This window comes from Branchiostoma floridae, chromosome 18 (assembly GCF_000003815.2).
Source record: "Branchiostoma floridae strain S238N-H82 chromosome 18, Bfl_VNyyK, whole genome shotgun sequence".
NCBI classification, from domain to species: Eukaryota; Metazoa; Chordata; class Leptocardii; order Amphioxiformes; family Branchiostomatidae; genus Branchiostoma; species Branchiostoma floridae.
Window position 1 is genome coordinate 15,221,478 of NC_049996.1, and position 14,148 is coordinate 15,235,625.

At 39.6% G+C, this 14,148-nt stretch overlaps 1 protein-coding gene across 6 annotated transcripts; it reads right to left on the bottom strand.

The window, feature by feature from the left end:
* Positions 1-848: 848 nt before the first annotated feature.
* Positions 849-13,727, bottom strand: LOC118406156 (N-acetylneuraminate lyase-like). 6 transcript variants are annotated; one of them, XM_035806041.1, is made up of 13 exons: positions 13,609-13,727; positions 11,134-11,211; positions 10,630-10,700; positions 10,210-10,297; positions 9,179-9,236; positions 8,960-9,035; positions 8,592-8,684; positions 7,474-7,622; positions 6,369-6,432; positions 5,888-5,955; positions 2,635-2,680; positions 2,013-2,061; positions 917-1,141 (listed from the first exon to the last, which is right to left on the bottom strand). In XM_035806041.1, the coding sequence occupies exons 2-13, from the start codon at positions 11,199-11,201 to the stop codon at positions 1,090-1,092; spliced, it is 882 nt and encodes a 293-aa protein (XP_035661934.1). In that variant the 5' UTR covers positions 11,202-11,211; positions 13,609-13,727; the 3' UTR covers positions 917-1,089. The 6 variants fall into 6 exon arrangements, with proteins under 6 accessions (XP_035661931.1, XP_035661932.1, XP_035661933.1 ...); XM_035806043.1 differs by lacking the exon at positions 2,013-2,061 and adding an exon at positions 3,762-3,801 and having other exon boundaries at positions 1,007-1,141; XM_035806038.1 differs by lacking the exon at positions 2,635-2,680 and having other exon boundaries at positions 849-1,141.
* Between the last annotated feature and the right edge of the window lie 421 nt (positions 13,728-14,148).

The following is a 14,148-nucleotide window of genomic DNA, read 5'->3' on the forward strand; positions in this document are numbered from 1 at the left end:
TGTCATGATTCTAAGGCACTTGGCTCACAGGCCACCTGCTTTTGCTGAACGTATTACAGATGACAATTGCACTTTTGTTAAAAACAGATCTTCAAAATTGGCAGACTGAATCCTTTACAGAAGATCAGTGCCACCTGATTGGAGGTTATCTTTGCCATGATTACAACAATAGCCAATCACACACTGGCTTACAACTGCGGTCCTACCATTTTTGGAGTGCTACTGGAAAAACATGTTATGGTAGTTCACCATCTCTCGTCTGATTGGAGCAAATTCCTCTAAGACATTGGTAAGTACACTCCTCCTCCAATCACAGTGTAGCTCTGTGAAACAGTAGCAAGCTTTAAGGTGGGTTCACACCTGCATATATATTCAAGTCCGTATAAGGTCCGTACGAAAGTCGTAGCCTCTACCAGGCTCCACAGGTTGCTGGAAAAATAAAAGAACATTACCAGATAACATGCCAGCGGGGTTAGCTGGTCCCATACCATACTCCTTGGACTGCTAACTCCTCTGGTGTGGTATGTGTTTATATTTCTCCAATTTCTCCTATTCTTCAAGCGACCTGTTGGGCCTGATATACAGTCAAACCTGTATTAGTGGCCACCTTTGCATAGCAGCCACCTGTCCATAGTGGCCACTTTTACGAGGATTTGGAGTTCCTGACAGGGTCATTTTGGCGGTATCAGAAGGTATGCATGCCTTGAGCATTAAAGTGCAAGTCTTTGTCGGTGAATTTACCGATCGAGACAATGTAACTTGGTGAGAAAGATTAGTGGGAGCTGAAATCATGTGTAGCTTGGTCATGGTCAATTGATCAACTGATTGTCAATGGTCAATTGATTTTCTCTATAGTGGCCATATTTCTCCAGTCCCTTGAGTGGCTGCTATAGACAGGTTTGACTGTATGCTAAGAATTCCATATGGACCTCGTACGAACTTGAATAAATAAACACACACATGTGAACCCAGCCGAAGAGAGCACTCTACTTCACGGCTTCAAAGAAACCGCAGGCCTGCAGCTTGGCCTTGATCTTGGCCAGTTCCTCCTCAGAACGGCGCTGCATGGGGGGGCGGGGCGGCCCAAAGTCAATGCCGGACGTCATGGTCATGAGGTACTTGTTCAGTCCTATGTCCATCCCTGGGGTAAAGCATTGAAGAAAAAAACATAAACAACCACAACCATTGATTGAAGTTTTGTAGCCTCTACCAGGCACCCAGGTCGCTGGAAAAATAGTAGAAATTGGCCATTAGGTCACAAACTGTTCTCCTCGGCCACCCAACTCCTCTGATGTGTTTTCTGTCTATTTGGCCAATTTCTACTATTTTTCCAGTGACCTGGGGAGCTTGGTAGAGGCTATGATGCTTGGACTATACTATACAATTTCAACAGATTAACAGAAATTTTTAAGATTTACAAACATACTGTTCATTATTAATAATAGTGAACTTTTTAAAAACTATCGTGATTAATTACTTCAATGGGTGCCATTGCCTTTAAATTTGATATGAAGAAATTTTTATCAACTCTCAACGATTTTCAACAATTTCATTTCTAAATATGGTAATGTTAAAAGAAGTCAAAGTTACTCTAAAGTAAGATATCTAAAATTACAATTTTAGTGAAAATTGACTGTTCAAGCTGACAACATTAGCGATCAAACAATAAAACCATCAACTCCCAAAGAATAAAATTGGAGCTTATAACAGAGATAAAGTAATCAAGTAAAAAAATCAAGTTTAGATGATAATTAGATGAAAAATAATCTAAAGAATTTGCAGATTAAAAAAAAACGTTTTCAAGAGTCATCCTTACTTGCTTATGTCAAATGAAGATCTTTACTATCTTGGAAATTACTTTTATTAATTTAGAAATTAACATTTGTAAAACTCTTACTTTTCATGTATTTCCATCTTTTAACCTCATTAAAAGACATTGATTTGAACGATATGTTGACAAATCTATTAAAGAATCCATTTTTGTAAATGAGTTTATATTTCCAGGATCTTACCAGGTCCATTTGTTAGCACCCTTGCACGTTTCAGGGCCTGAGACATGGACTGTCAATAATCCACAAACAACAGTCAGAAAATACCCTGTCTCCAGTTATCATTTCATACTTCATTTGTGAGTCATTGCTTTCATTGGCATGATTAGAGGAATAAAGAAAATGGACAGCTATTTCAGTCAGCTGGATAAAATATATACAGGTGTGACATGCCAGAATCTACCCATGGTAAGGTATATTCTGGCCAGAGGTGTATTTCAGCATGCTGCACCCATAGCTAAATTTGACTTGACCCAGTGAAAAGAATTGTGTTGTACCTTTAACTTCTTGGTTTCTTCGCTGTCGTTTACATACGGAAATGAGTATCTTCCAATTTAAGAGAACTGTCGAAAATACTTTTCTTTGTTGTTGGGCCCTTCTTGTTCTTTCTGAAATACGGACACCTTTGTGTAAGGACTGTAGGTCACTCAGAACCCCTACCAGAGCCCAGAATGATTCTAGACATTTCTACAAAGGCAAAGCCTGGTTTTCTTTCATTGTGTCCACTGTTTGTGCAAAATGACAAAGAACAATGTCCTTGCCCCCCTCCCCCTGTAGTGCATGTAGTATGCAAACTGTTCCTTACCAGGTCCATGGTCACAAAGGATTTTCAAGAACAGTTGGGAGAGTAGCTGTTTGACAAGAGAACACATCAAACATCAGAACCTTGGTCAAATCTTTCATCAAACATTAACAAAATATAATTGTGTGTTAGTTCAAATTTGCTTATTCAGCTTTGATTTGGCGTAGAATCTAATGATAATTCGCATTTGGAGCTTGCTGAGCATTGTGGTGATGCGCACACATAGGTGGTTCCCTGTGGAACTGATCTGATTTGAAATCCTGATAAAATGCATTTCTGGCAGCTGAGGTTGTGATCAAGTTGGTTCCAATTTGCAGTGCGGCAGCAAATAGACCTTTATGAACAGGTGTTTTGCGCAGGCTTAAAAAAGGCAAGCGGAAAATGTAGTTTTTATTGACCAATCCTGGTAAAACCCTTTTGTCAAAAAGTACATTTTTGTATCAAAAACTAGACCAGTCTTTTGACTTTGTGGGAAAGTGTATTGTTCTGAAGTTATTGTTAGAAATACTGTTTTTTTGTTCATTGTCTGTATCACTGTAGAATACTACAGAAACCATGATTCTCTGTATCATGTTTGTATCTCTCTGCTAATGGATGAAATAAAGCCTCTAATTTAGTCTAATGCCTCTGTCCAACTTGTCCATCTGTCATGTCTATCATTGTCGTGAACGAGGTAAAAGTTACTGAGAAAAAAGGTGAAATTATGTTAATAGAAATAGGAAGTCTTTGGTGATTATATAGGTATCAAAGGCTATTTATAGCTGACATAGGATCATTTAGTGACTGTTTAGGGCTAACAAAAGAACCTTTAAAACTTTTGGTTTTGAAAACTGTATAATGGAGTCAGGTTTACACATTTGTATAATGTAAAAAAGCTAAGAGAAGGTACTGATTTCCAGGTGAAGATGGGAGACTTTAAAATGAGACTTTTAAGCAGATACGTTGTATACTGTACCTCAATATAATGGTACTAGGGAAAAAAAGTAGAAATGGTCATTTGACTTCTGCATTACTAAAATGACTTGGAGCTGTAACAATTTTGGCACTAGCAAGAAAACATCTACAATCCAGAGCTCTTGCATCCCCTTGCACATCCTTGTGCACATATATGTTCCATGATATCCACTCACCATGATTACTAAGTATCCTTAGGAAATGTTGAGACATATGCTGCAGAAAAGCAAGGGCAGAAATCACACAGAAATCAGCTGAAATCAGTAAGAAGCTGGAGGTTGAAAAATATGCCGCTCGCCATATTCAGCAAGAACAACATAGATCTATCATTTGCAGTTGTCAGGCCTAGGGAAAAATGTGTTTCCTGTTTCCCGAACTACCCCAGAAAAAACTGCCGACCCTAGACGTTTTTGGGTGGGCACTGCTGGGCAGTGGAGTCACATAGCTTCCAGGTAGAATTTTTATTCAACCTGTTTCCTATTCAAGTAAAAAGAAAATAGTACTGGTTTTCTTATCTAAAGAAGGTTAAATGTATTCACAGATTTGTAACCATTATGCACAAAATTCAAGTTTGAATTGAAAATATAAGTGTTATCATGCATTTCAGTTTTCCTTTGTTAAACTGTATTGTATCACTAGAGTCTTGGCCAAAGTATAAAAAAATAGAATAAGATAGATAAAAAGGATAATTCCTACCTACAGACCCTAATTTTTCAAGACTGAAACAGGAAACACAACTGTTACATTTTTTCCCTAGGCCTTAAACATATGATACCAGAAGGATAAGAGCAGAAATCACACTGAAATCAGATGCAAACATCAACTTGGTAGAAGCTAAAACACAGCAGTTGTAGAAGTCAGCATCTGAAGTCACACTAAAATCATGAGCTGAAATCAAAAAGATCAGTTAGAAGTAGAAATCAGTTGACCATAACGTAAAAACTGAAATTAAAGAGAAGTAACTGTTACTGTTCTTTAACAACAGTCAAAGAGAGAGTAAATGGGAAAATTAATCCATATATCTTTGAGGGTCCCACGCTTTTTAAACGATAATCAGATGTCTCAAACATACATTTAGTATTTTAAATCTCTACAACTGGATAAAATTCTGAGATTTGCTTCTGGAAGTTTCTAGTGAACTCACTCAAATTAATATTGTCGAAATGTCCGGACGTAAAACTCAGACTCAAACAGAGATTGAAGACTGTTAACTTGGCTTTCTAACTTTTATAAAGATACATGTACATTAAAAAAAAATTGGGACCAGCCAATTGCAAAAGCGGTTGTTATAGGCCAATGGTCGTTTTAAGGATGTGGTTGCTTATACAAGTTTCACTGTACATAATTCAGAGGCTGGTCCAATTTGAATGGCAATCAAGCATAATATGGACAGTTGCTCTGGAATAAAACTTTGGTACCCCATGCAGACCCTCATGAAATTCAAGGATATTCAGTGATTTCAGTAGATGGTATTGCCTTCCACAAATGTCTATAAAACTCATTGTCAGTGTCTGTCTGTCAAACTGTCAATTGTACAGGCTCACAAAAAAACTCTGGGTAAAACATGTTGTCACATATTTTGTTGCGAAAAGATTTTCTCTGTGAAATTGTCATGCAATACACTTTTTTTTTTCAAAATAAGATAATAGAGATAACAAACAAACAAAGTTTTTCAAGTTTAAGTCTTCAAAAGTTACACCATAGAAGAAAGTATTTTCATAGATAGGAATTTATGTTCAAATTATGTTCGAAAAATCACTTGAATCGTGAAATAAGCTAAAGAGAAATTATTATTGATAAGCATAATAATGAAAAGCTAAAATCTGATGTACCTGTATTATGAACAGGAAATACAATCAAACAACAATATCACAGAATAAAACCAATCATTGAATCAATCAATTTAATCAAGTTAAACACACACTTCAAACAAATGTAGTATTTGAACATGATGTAGTCAATGCTTTCCTTTTTGCAGAGGTCGCTATTGTATGTTTTCTGTTTGCTTTCATCTAGGACCTAAATACCCATTAAAGAATGGTTGATTTTTCTTTAAATAACTGCAAACATCTGATGAACTTGAACAGCAGAAGTTTTTACTATGATTTCCAAGCAGAGTGGTAACTACATGTAACATCTGAACAACAAACATCCTGAGTTACACTGCAAACAATATTAAAAGCACAATTTACAAAATGGCAATGCGCACAGCTTTAAGTTAATTCTGATTTCACATGTATGCAGAATCTACTATGGAAAACAACATTGTCAACATCTAACTGTATGGAAAATTCTACATTACCTGTTCTTTACGTGCTGCTTCAAGGTCCCCATTATCATACGCTGTCCGCATACGGTTATAAATTTTACCTAAAAAAGAAGAATACATTTTACCTACAAAAAAAGAATGCAAACAACAACGTTTCACATTAATTTTGCAAAACCAGTGACAGCAAGTATAATGCTTGTTCACCTTTATCTGAGGGGTAACCTAAATTCGTTGGTTTAGAAAACTGTGTCATGACCTAGGGATTTCAGGTCAACGGACATTTGTTTCGAATTGAAATATCTTCAAGATATTGCAGTGTGAAACTACCGTCTTTCTTGATGATCCAAAAATACCCTATTTTCAAATACAATGGAAATAGGTTACCCCACGGACAAAGGTGACCTAACGTTACCTGTTGATGTACATGTATGGGATATTTCCACTCACTTTCTATTTCCAATTTACATCTACTTTTCAGTACAGTAACTATTTAGAGTCATGTTAGAAAGTTTACCAGCATAGTTGAAGGTACTCCCCACGAATGACGTAGCTCCCATCACCAAAGCACACAGACCTTGCTGCAGAGTGGACCAAATACAACAATATTAGGGCTGCATATATAATGTTATATAGTATATATACATAAATGTAACATCACGTACAGGTGCAGGCAGTAATTGTTTTTAAGGTACAGTCAAACCTGTATTAGGGGCCACCTCTACAGAGGGGCCACCTGTCCAAAGTGGCCACTTTTTGTCGGTCCCTTGGGTATTTTAACTACAAGTTGCCACTTCTATACAGAGGCCACCTGTCTATAGTGGCCAAATTTGTCCGGTCCCTTGAGTGGGCGCTATAGACAGGTTTGACTGTACAGGCAAATGACCAATTTGATCAGAGTTTTTCTATTTGCCTTTCAGCCCCACAGACTTGTCGGAGACTTGCCTGAAATTGGCGGTGCATATTTTAAGTGATAAGACTTTGATCAAGAAAGAAAGGTAAATATTTTTGCAAAAAGGCAGAATGTTTTTCTTATAGCCTTTTGTCAAGCTACCCGCACACTATAGTATACCTGTAGCATTGTGTGCGAGTAAAAAAAAGTACATCTACTTGGTTTTTGGACCAGGGCATTAACATAGTACTGTAACAGTTATATTATACCATTAGACTCACCCTATAGTATTGTGTGCGAGTCAAGAAAAACTGTTAATATTTTACAATACTGTATACAGCTAACAAGCTAACGCAGCTCTAAACTTTCATTGGATCCTGACACAAGGAATAAAAAAAAAACAGCAAAAAAATGTTTTTTCATAATATCAGCAAAAAAAAAGATAGTTCAGCTAGATCTTGTTGTGCTTCTCAGCTCTTTAGATGGATCAAATCATAGACACTCAGCTGTTGCTATAACGTCTATTCTGGTGTAGTGTTAGTAAGGTACAGAGAGTCGGCGGTGGCACGTAGGCTCAGTGCTCGGGTCGTGGTGCAAAGAGGAAGTCAAAGTTCGGTGCCTCTTACTTGAGGTCTGGAGCTACTTAATATTTAGATGTTGGGCTGTGTACATTGGAGTAGAGGGGTGTTTTTCTATACTATTTTTATACTGATATCACAACAGATCTCACCTCATCCCTGCCGTACATCATGATATACTTCCCGTTGCTGTGCACCAGGCACCGCCCGTAGTCCAGCATGTTGTAGTCTGTGTACTTGCAGCCTCGGAACGTCGGAACTTTCACCGTCTCTAGGGCATCTAGGAGGTCCTCTACCATGACTGGGAGAAATATCCAACAGCAAGTTAAAGTTAAGGCAACACCTTGCTCTATTAGGCAGCTAACAGAGATTTGATAAAACCTCACACTATAGCATCTCATCCTAAATAAAGCCAGTCATTCTTACAAGTACAAGTACCTGTAAAACACAAATTGGGAGCGAGACAACAGCAAAGAGGCCAAATAACTGAAACACTGCACTACATGTATGCACACAAATTTACCACATCTGTGCAGGGTTCTCACCAGGTTTTCACAGCATAGGGGGCATTTTAGCACAGCAAAGCCATGTGGCAAGTGGCGCAGGCGTGAGCATTGAAGGGGGTGCGTGGTGGTTCTGGTTTAGAATTCGTAACTTTCAGAAATATTATTTTCTGCATTTTTAGGACCAAATTTAATGCAATACAGCCAACAACTTTTTTTACATTTGTTACAAAACAAAAGAATATCCCCCTATACTGGTTGAAACACATTGTATTTACAGGGGCTAAATAATGGCGTAGGGGATACAAAATCATAGCATAGTGCATCCTTATGGTTGAAACTGCAGTGGTAAGCTTAAGAACCCTGCTGTACATTCAGTGTACAACGAACAGCAGGTCTGCAAACACTACAGGGATAAACAAGTCCACTAGCCCTATAGTCCCGGGCAAGTGAAAATGCCAATCGGGCAAGTGCATGTCCTTCCCCACTTGCCCGATCGGACAAGATAGCTTTTCTCCATTGAGTGAGATTTTGATGTACTTGCTACTTTTCAAAGTCATGACATCAAGCATTGATTAACACAGAAAATAGAGCCAATAAGAAAAATTCCATTGAAGGCCATGAATATACATAGAAAAATGTCATTTAGATTTCAGGCAAGTGAAAAGTTGGTTTGGGCGAGTAAATTTTTTAACTACTTGCCCGATAGGACAAGTCGATTTTAGAAAACTTGTCCAACCCTGCACTATGGCATGAAAGTAGCTTACTGTAGACTTTGGACATGTCCGGCAGGTGGTAGAAGAACAGAGGCAGACTGGGGGCAGCTGCACCGATGATCTGGAGCTGTTCTGCTACTTGTTCTGTCAAGGCAAAACATCAAACACAGTTACAGTATAAGCTATGCTAAAGTTGCCCACACATCAGAACAAGTCAACCTCCCTGATCAGAAGATGTATCAGGCCAAGCGCCCATCTCCGTTTCTAAGCCCTGATAGAAGGGCTGAAACATATATTAAGTGTCTCATGCATTCCAGTTTTTCAGTTTTACTAAACTGTATTGTATCACTAGAGTTTTGGCCAAAGTCTACAAATAGAAAATAGAAAAAATAAAAAGACAAAAAAGCCGAGCTACTTACTGCCAGTGGTGGGCCTGAACACACAGGTTGGGAGGGTGGCGATGGCCTGGGCACCAATGCTCTCAGCGTGGCGTGCCTGGAGTGGGAAAAAGGAGACCAACAGATAAAGCCACAGCAAGGAATTTGTATGGATGACATTCTATGCAGACTTAGACAAATAAACAGATAGGTAAAAGATGACACCATAAATTTTGTAACAAGAATAAGAAGAAGTCTGACCAGTTCTTGGCTATCCGTGATGCTGCATCCTCCAACATGGACGATCACGTTGGTCAGTCTGCAACACACAAGTTACAACAATTGTTATTGGATGGGCTGACTACTCTCTCTTTACTGTGGGCTTTGAACCACTCACACTGGGAAGTACCCCTACTCTATTCGATAAGTTTGGCGTGATCTTTATCATGCTCAAGTAGCCTGGGTACCATCCTATTTCTACCGGGGCTCCTTACACTCACTTCACTTTAGGGGTAGCAAGTGTAAGGAGCCCCGGTAGAATACGGATGATACTCAGGCTAATGCTCAAGGTGTTCCTATCCTGAAACACGGGACTTCCATTTAACGTCCTACACAAGAGACAGCCCTAAACGAGTTAAGTGAGGAAACTTGTGTAAATGGCCTTTCCCAGGGGCACAAGAACGGTGGTACATCAGCAGGTGGCAGATCAAACACCCTTCCAATTGCGCCACATGACCCCAAAGCAATGACAGAGAACAACTAGACACACAGTGAAACCTGCACAAGAGGACCAGTCTGGGGACACAAAAAGACTGGTCTATATGGACAGGTGGTCACTATAGACAGGATTCTTGATTCTTGAGTGACCATCAAAATGTTATCACAAAAGCCAGGCGGTCCTTATGTAGAGGTGATCACTTGAATGTACAGGTCGGACTGGCCTGGGTTCAGCTTTTGACAGCTACTTTGTAGAGCTCTGAGAGATTGTGGACAAATGAAAAGCTATCTTACAGTTGAGACAAGACATATCATGGCCTTCCTTTAATTTTTAAACAAAAAGCCCTATGATTCACTACAACGCTAATTCAACTTCACTTTATCCGCTGTTTTCAAAGACACGGTATGTAGGGATATCAAGTCAACACAATGAGGCTTTAAACTGCAGTAGTTTGAAAACATTGCAGTTAAAACCACTGTCCTTTGACTTGATATCCCTACATACCCTGTCTTTAGAAACAACGGATATAGGTTACCCCCCAGATAAAGGTGAAGTACCCAGTAGCATCACTTACTTTCCCTTCCCTGCAGAAACCCATTTCTCTGCCAACGACTTTCTCTCTGCCATGGACAGACTGGCTCCCTCCCCGGTACTGCCACAAACTGCAAAAAAAAAGATACAAAAACTGGAAGTTCTGCTGCAGTACCAAGGTCACATACAAGCCGGCCCAAAATCGACCCTGACCTTTGCCTTCCCAACCCCTACCCACATACCAAAGATCATTTTAATGCATCAAGAGGTTGTTGAGTTATACAAAAATCTGGAAACACAAACACACAGACATATACTATACCTACCTACCTACCTAGTCCCTTGACCTCCAGGTCGTTGGGGGGACAAGGTAGACACGAACACACAGACATATACTATAGACACACCCAAAACTGTATTGTCCATTTTTCATGGAGATACCAAAAACACAGTATAAACTTACCAAAGGTATTCAGCACTCCCTGGGCTACAAGATAGTCCACATACGGATCTATCAGTGGCAAGTTTAGGTCCCTGGAAAAGAAGTAGAGAAAACACATCTCCATCTTCAATGTACCACCGCTAAGTGAAGAATCAAGGCTATCAAGGAATGAACATCATCAAACACTCTGGTGTTAGCTTCACATTTTTGTGCTCAAACTTAGTATTTTCCATATGAAGTTAGTCTTTTTTGCAGGACCTGTTCCTCTGTGACATTAAGTTATTAGCCTATTATGCAGACTTCTAGTAGAGCTGCCTTTATAATTTCTCTGTGGTGGGGGACCGCTTATCAGATCTGGGATTTTCTACTTGTTCCCTAATGCCTGGAGAGGGAGTTTCTGCGCAGGCTTGTTCATTTCTCATGTAGAAATTGCGAATAACCGCTTAGTAAACTCCACCACAAATAAAAGCCAGCACTGCGGTAAGTCAGCGAAGGCGGTTAGTCTTTAGAGAAAATGGGACATACCCATTGTCCTTCATGGGGGTGAAAGGAGCTGCAACCAGCCCGTCTATCTGGAAATCCATGACAGACATTTTCTTGAACCTGGAAGAAACATGTGAGAAAGTGTGAGGAATGATGGCAGAGTCTTCTGTAATGTCTTTGCAATAGCCATCAGAAGTCATTGCCACAAACTGTTCATGCATCAATCATGCTACCTAGCAGAAATGGTGAAAACTGCAACCTGTAAAGTAGCTTCTTCATTAGGAGACTGGGTCAGATGATCACCATCAATGCTTTGACAAACCTCAGGAGTCTATCTAACTATACTGTAGCAGTAGTTCCATGGAAAGACCATAGTATGTATTCTACATTTAATTTTGCCAATGTAAATTCTTGCTTATTAACCAGCCCACATTCTCTCTACTTTATCTACAGAAACGTTATACAGCAGTATTTACTGAGCATTTTTATGTGGCATTATCACTTTGCCTGCAACCATGTTGGTATCTTCTTTTTACCATATCCAAGGGATGGCTCTAACCAAAGCTAGGTACTAACTTTCACCTGAGTGAAGTATGGAAAGGTACCTTTCCCAAGGGCACAAGATCGGTGACACGGCAGGATTCGAACCCTGGACTGCAGTAAGAATCCTGTTTATAATGACCACCTGTCCACTTAAGAGGGTCTGCATGGGGGTCCCGACAACCCTGAATTTAGAAGAACCCCCTATGTATTACGCTAAATCAAGGAAGGCAATTACGCTAAATATCATCGCCTCGCTCTGAACTACGTAGATAAGATGGTTTTCCCTACAAATCATGAGAAATAAAAATAGGCTGCCTATGCCTTACGTAAAAGAGCATGCAGACCCTCCATTAAGAATCCTGTCTATAGTGACCACCTGTCCACTCAACCCAGATTTTATCGGTTCTCTGAGTGGTCTTCTTGGCCAGTTTTGACTGTACACGTATTCTAAGATGTTTTCAGTTTAAGACATTCATGGCTTGTTTTCCAATTCACCATCGTGTTTGTTCATCTAAAGCAAATAACAATCAATAGATGTTTCACTGTTACAGCACAGCACTGATTGTTCTGCCAAATCTATTAGCATATTTACAGGACTTTGGATACCGGTAAAGGTTAAAGAACAAACAGTCATGTATATTTAACATCTTTGTTGTATGGAATAGAGATGGATGCCAGACTAGGACACAATGTATTTGCTTGTTTGGTCTTTGACCTTTACCGGTATCCAAAGTCCAGTAAACATTTTGGTGGAACAAAAGTCAAAAGTATAATACTTTTGTATCCAAAGTCCTGTAATCATAAAGATTTGGTAGAACAATCAGTACTTTTCTGTTATATAACATCTATTGATTGCTTTATGCTAGTCTGTGAAACACAAACTCTGCTGTCTGGGGCTGTAACTGGCCCCAACGTTGGGCGGGCTGCTATAAGTGAGATTTAATCAGGCTTAGTTTTAACTTTTATGCTTAATAAACCAACGCGATGAATCTCCACACAAGTGAAAATATCTACACTGGAACAAAGCGATACCAGACAAGATTTGTGAGAGATATATGCTTGATTTTAAACTCCTTGATGCAATCTTATCAAGTTAAACTGCCAAAGGCCCAAATGCATTTTGCCAACTCGCTTCAAATCACAGCAGGAAATTAAACTTTTAAAGGGAATCAAAATAATTTTTTTCTTCTTCCGTTTTTGAGGCTACCAACTTCAATTTGCTGAAGACTTTTGTAGCCTATATAGGAAAGTCGTCTAAAGTGCCTTTCCCAAGGGCACAAGACCGGTGACATGTCGGGGTTTGAACTCAGGACCTTCTGGACCTGAGTCAAACGTGCTGACGATTGCGCCACGTTGCCTACAGCTAGTGAACAGGTCCAACAAAAAGCCACAAGGTGCGATGTTACTTGCCTCTATCATGCCTATATATAAATGCAATTTATATTTCAGACTTTCTATAAACTTGAGAAAGACAAAATCGTCAGCTATAGGGTACAAAGACCATACATACGTTCCACTATCCTACGGGCTGACAACGAGGACACTTCCGTAGTGCATCCCGGTGTGCTGTGATGACATCAGGATGACATCGTCTAACTACTCATCAATGCATTATGTATTACGCAACAAAGAGATTCTTTCAGTGAATCACGTGCTGTTTTCTGTGTGACTGTGTTTGGGGGGGGGGGGGAGGGGGGTAGTTGCGGTGGGGAAAATACACATTCCTATGCTGTAAGGCGATCACACAAGTCAAATTCACTCAGACAACCAGCACCAAGGCAAAGGTAACGAACATCGTAACGCAACAACAAAACTGATACCGTATACCGGTTCGACTTTCGGTCACAAGGGACACAACAAAAGACACACGGGCAAACCTCCAATTCTGACCCACAAAAACACCTTCTATTCACTAACCAGTCGCATCTTTTCTACAAGAATATGAAGATTGGTCCAAGAAAGCGATGGATTTACCTTATTTCTGCTTTAGCCCGGGTAAAAACGTCACACAACCGGCGAAAACTCAGACGCAGCGACTCCGACGACCCGGAACCTCAGCTGTACGTGAATCAGCTGATGAGAGTCACGAGACCATCTCTTTAAAACGTCCTCTAGCAACTTATGTTGGTACTGCAAAGACCACAGTCGCTGCGTTTTTGGAAACGCCTCAAGCACGGAGCTGATAATACCATAGTTGGGTGCTTGATAAAGAAAGACTTCTAGCTGTTAATAGCGCACGAGAAATGGGGTGCTTTACACACACTTTATCTTTATTGGTGCAAATCTCGCATTGACGTTGACATTGACGGACAAGAAATGGTCATTTCCTTTGTAAACCTGATGTTAAAATGATACTTGTCGGAACTCAATGGTAGTTATTTCCAAAAGTTACGAAACACATAAAAAGAGAGCTACACCGACTGAACAAATAAATATCAATGTTGTATTTATCATAAAATCTACATTCCTAAGATACAAACTAAGTCCCATTCAAATTTACATACTTTACATGCA

Bases quoted from the DNA above. Each gene is read 5' to 3' on its own strand.
- LOC118406156 (XM_035806038.1), bottom strand. From the start codon at position 11,201: ATGTCTGTCATGGATTTCCAGATAGACGGGCTGGTTGCAGCTCCTTTC. The intron at 9,237-10,209 runs GTAAGTGATGCT...TGTGTGTTGCAG, and splicing joins GTTTCTGCAGGGAAGGGAAA to ACTGACCAACGTGATCGTCC. The intron at 5,956-6,368 runs GTAAACTTTCTA...CTTCTTTTTTAG, and splicing joins GAGTACCTTCAACTATGCTG to GTAAAATTTATAACCGTATG.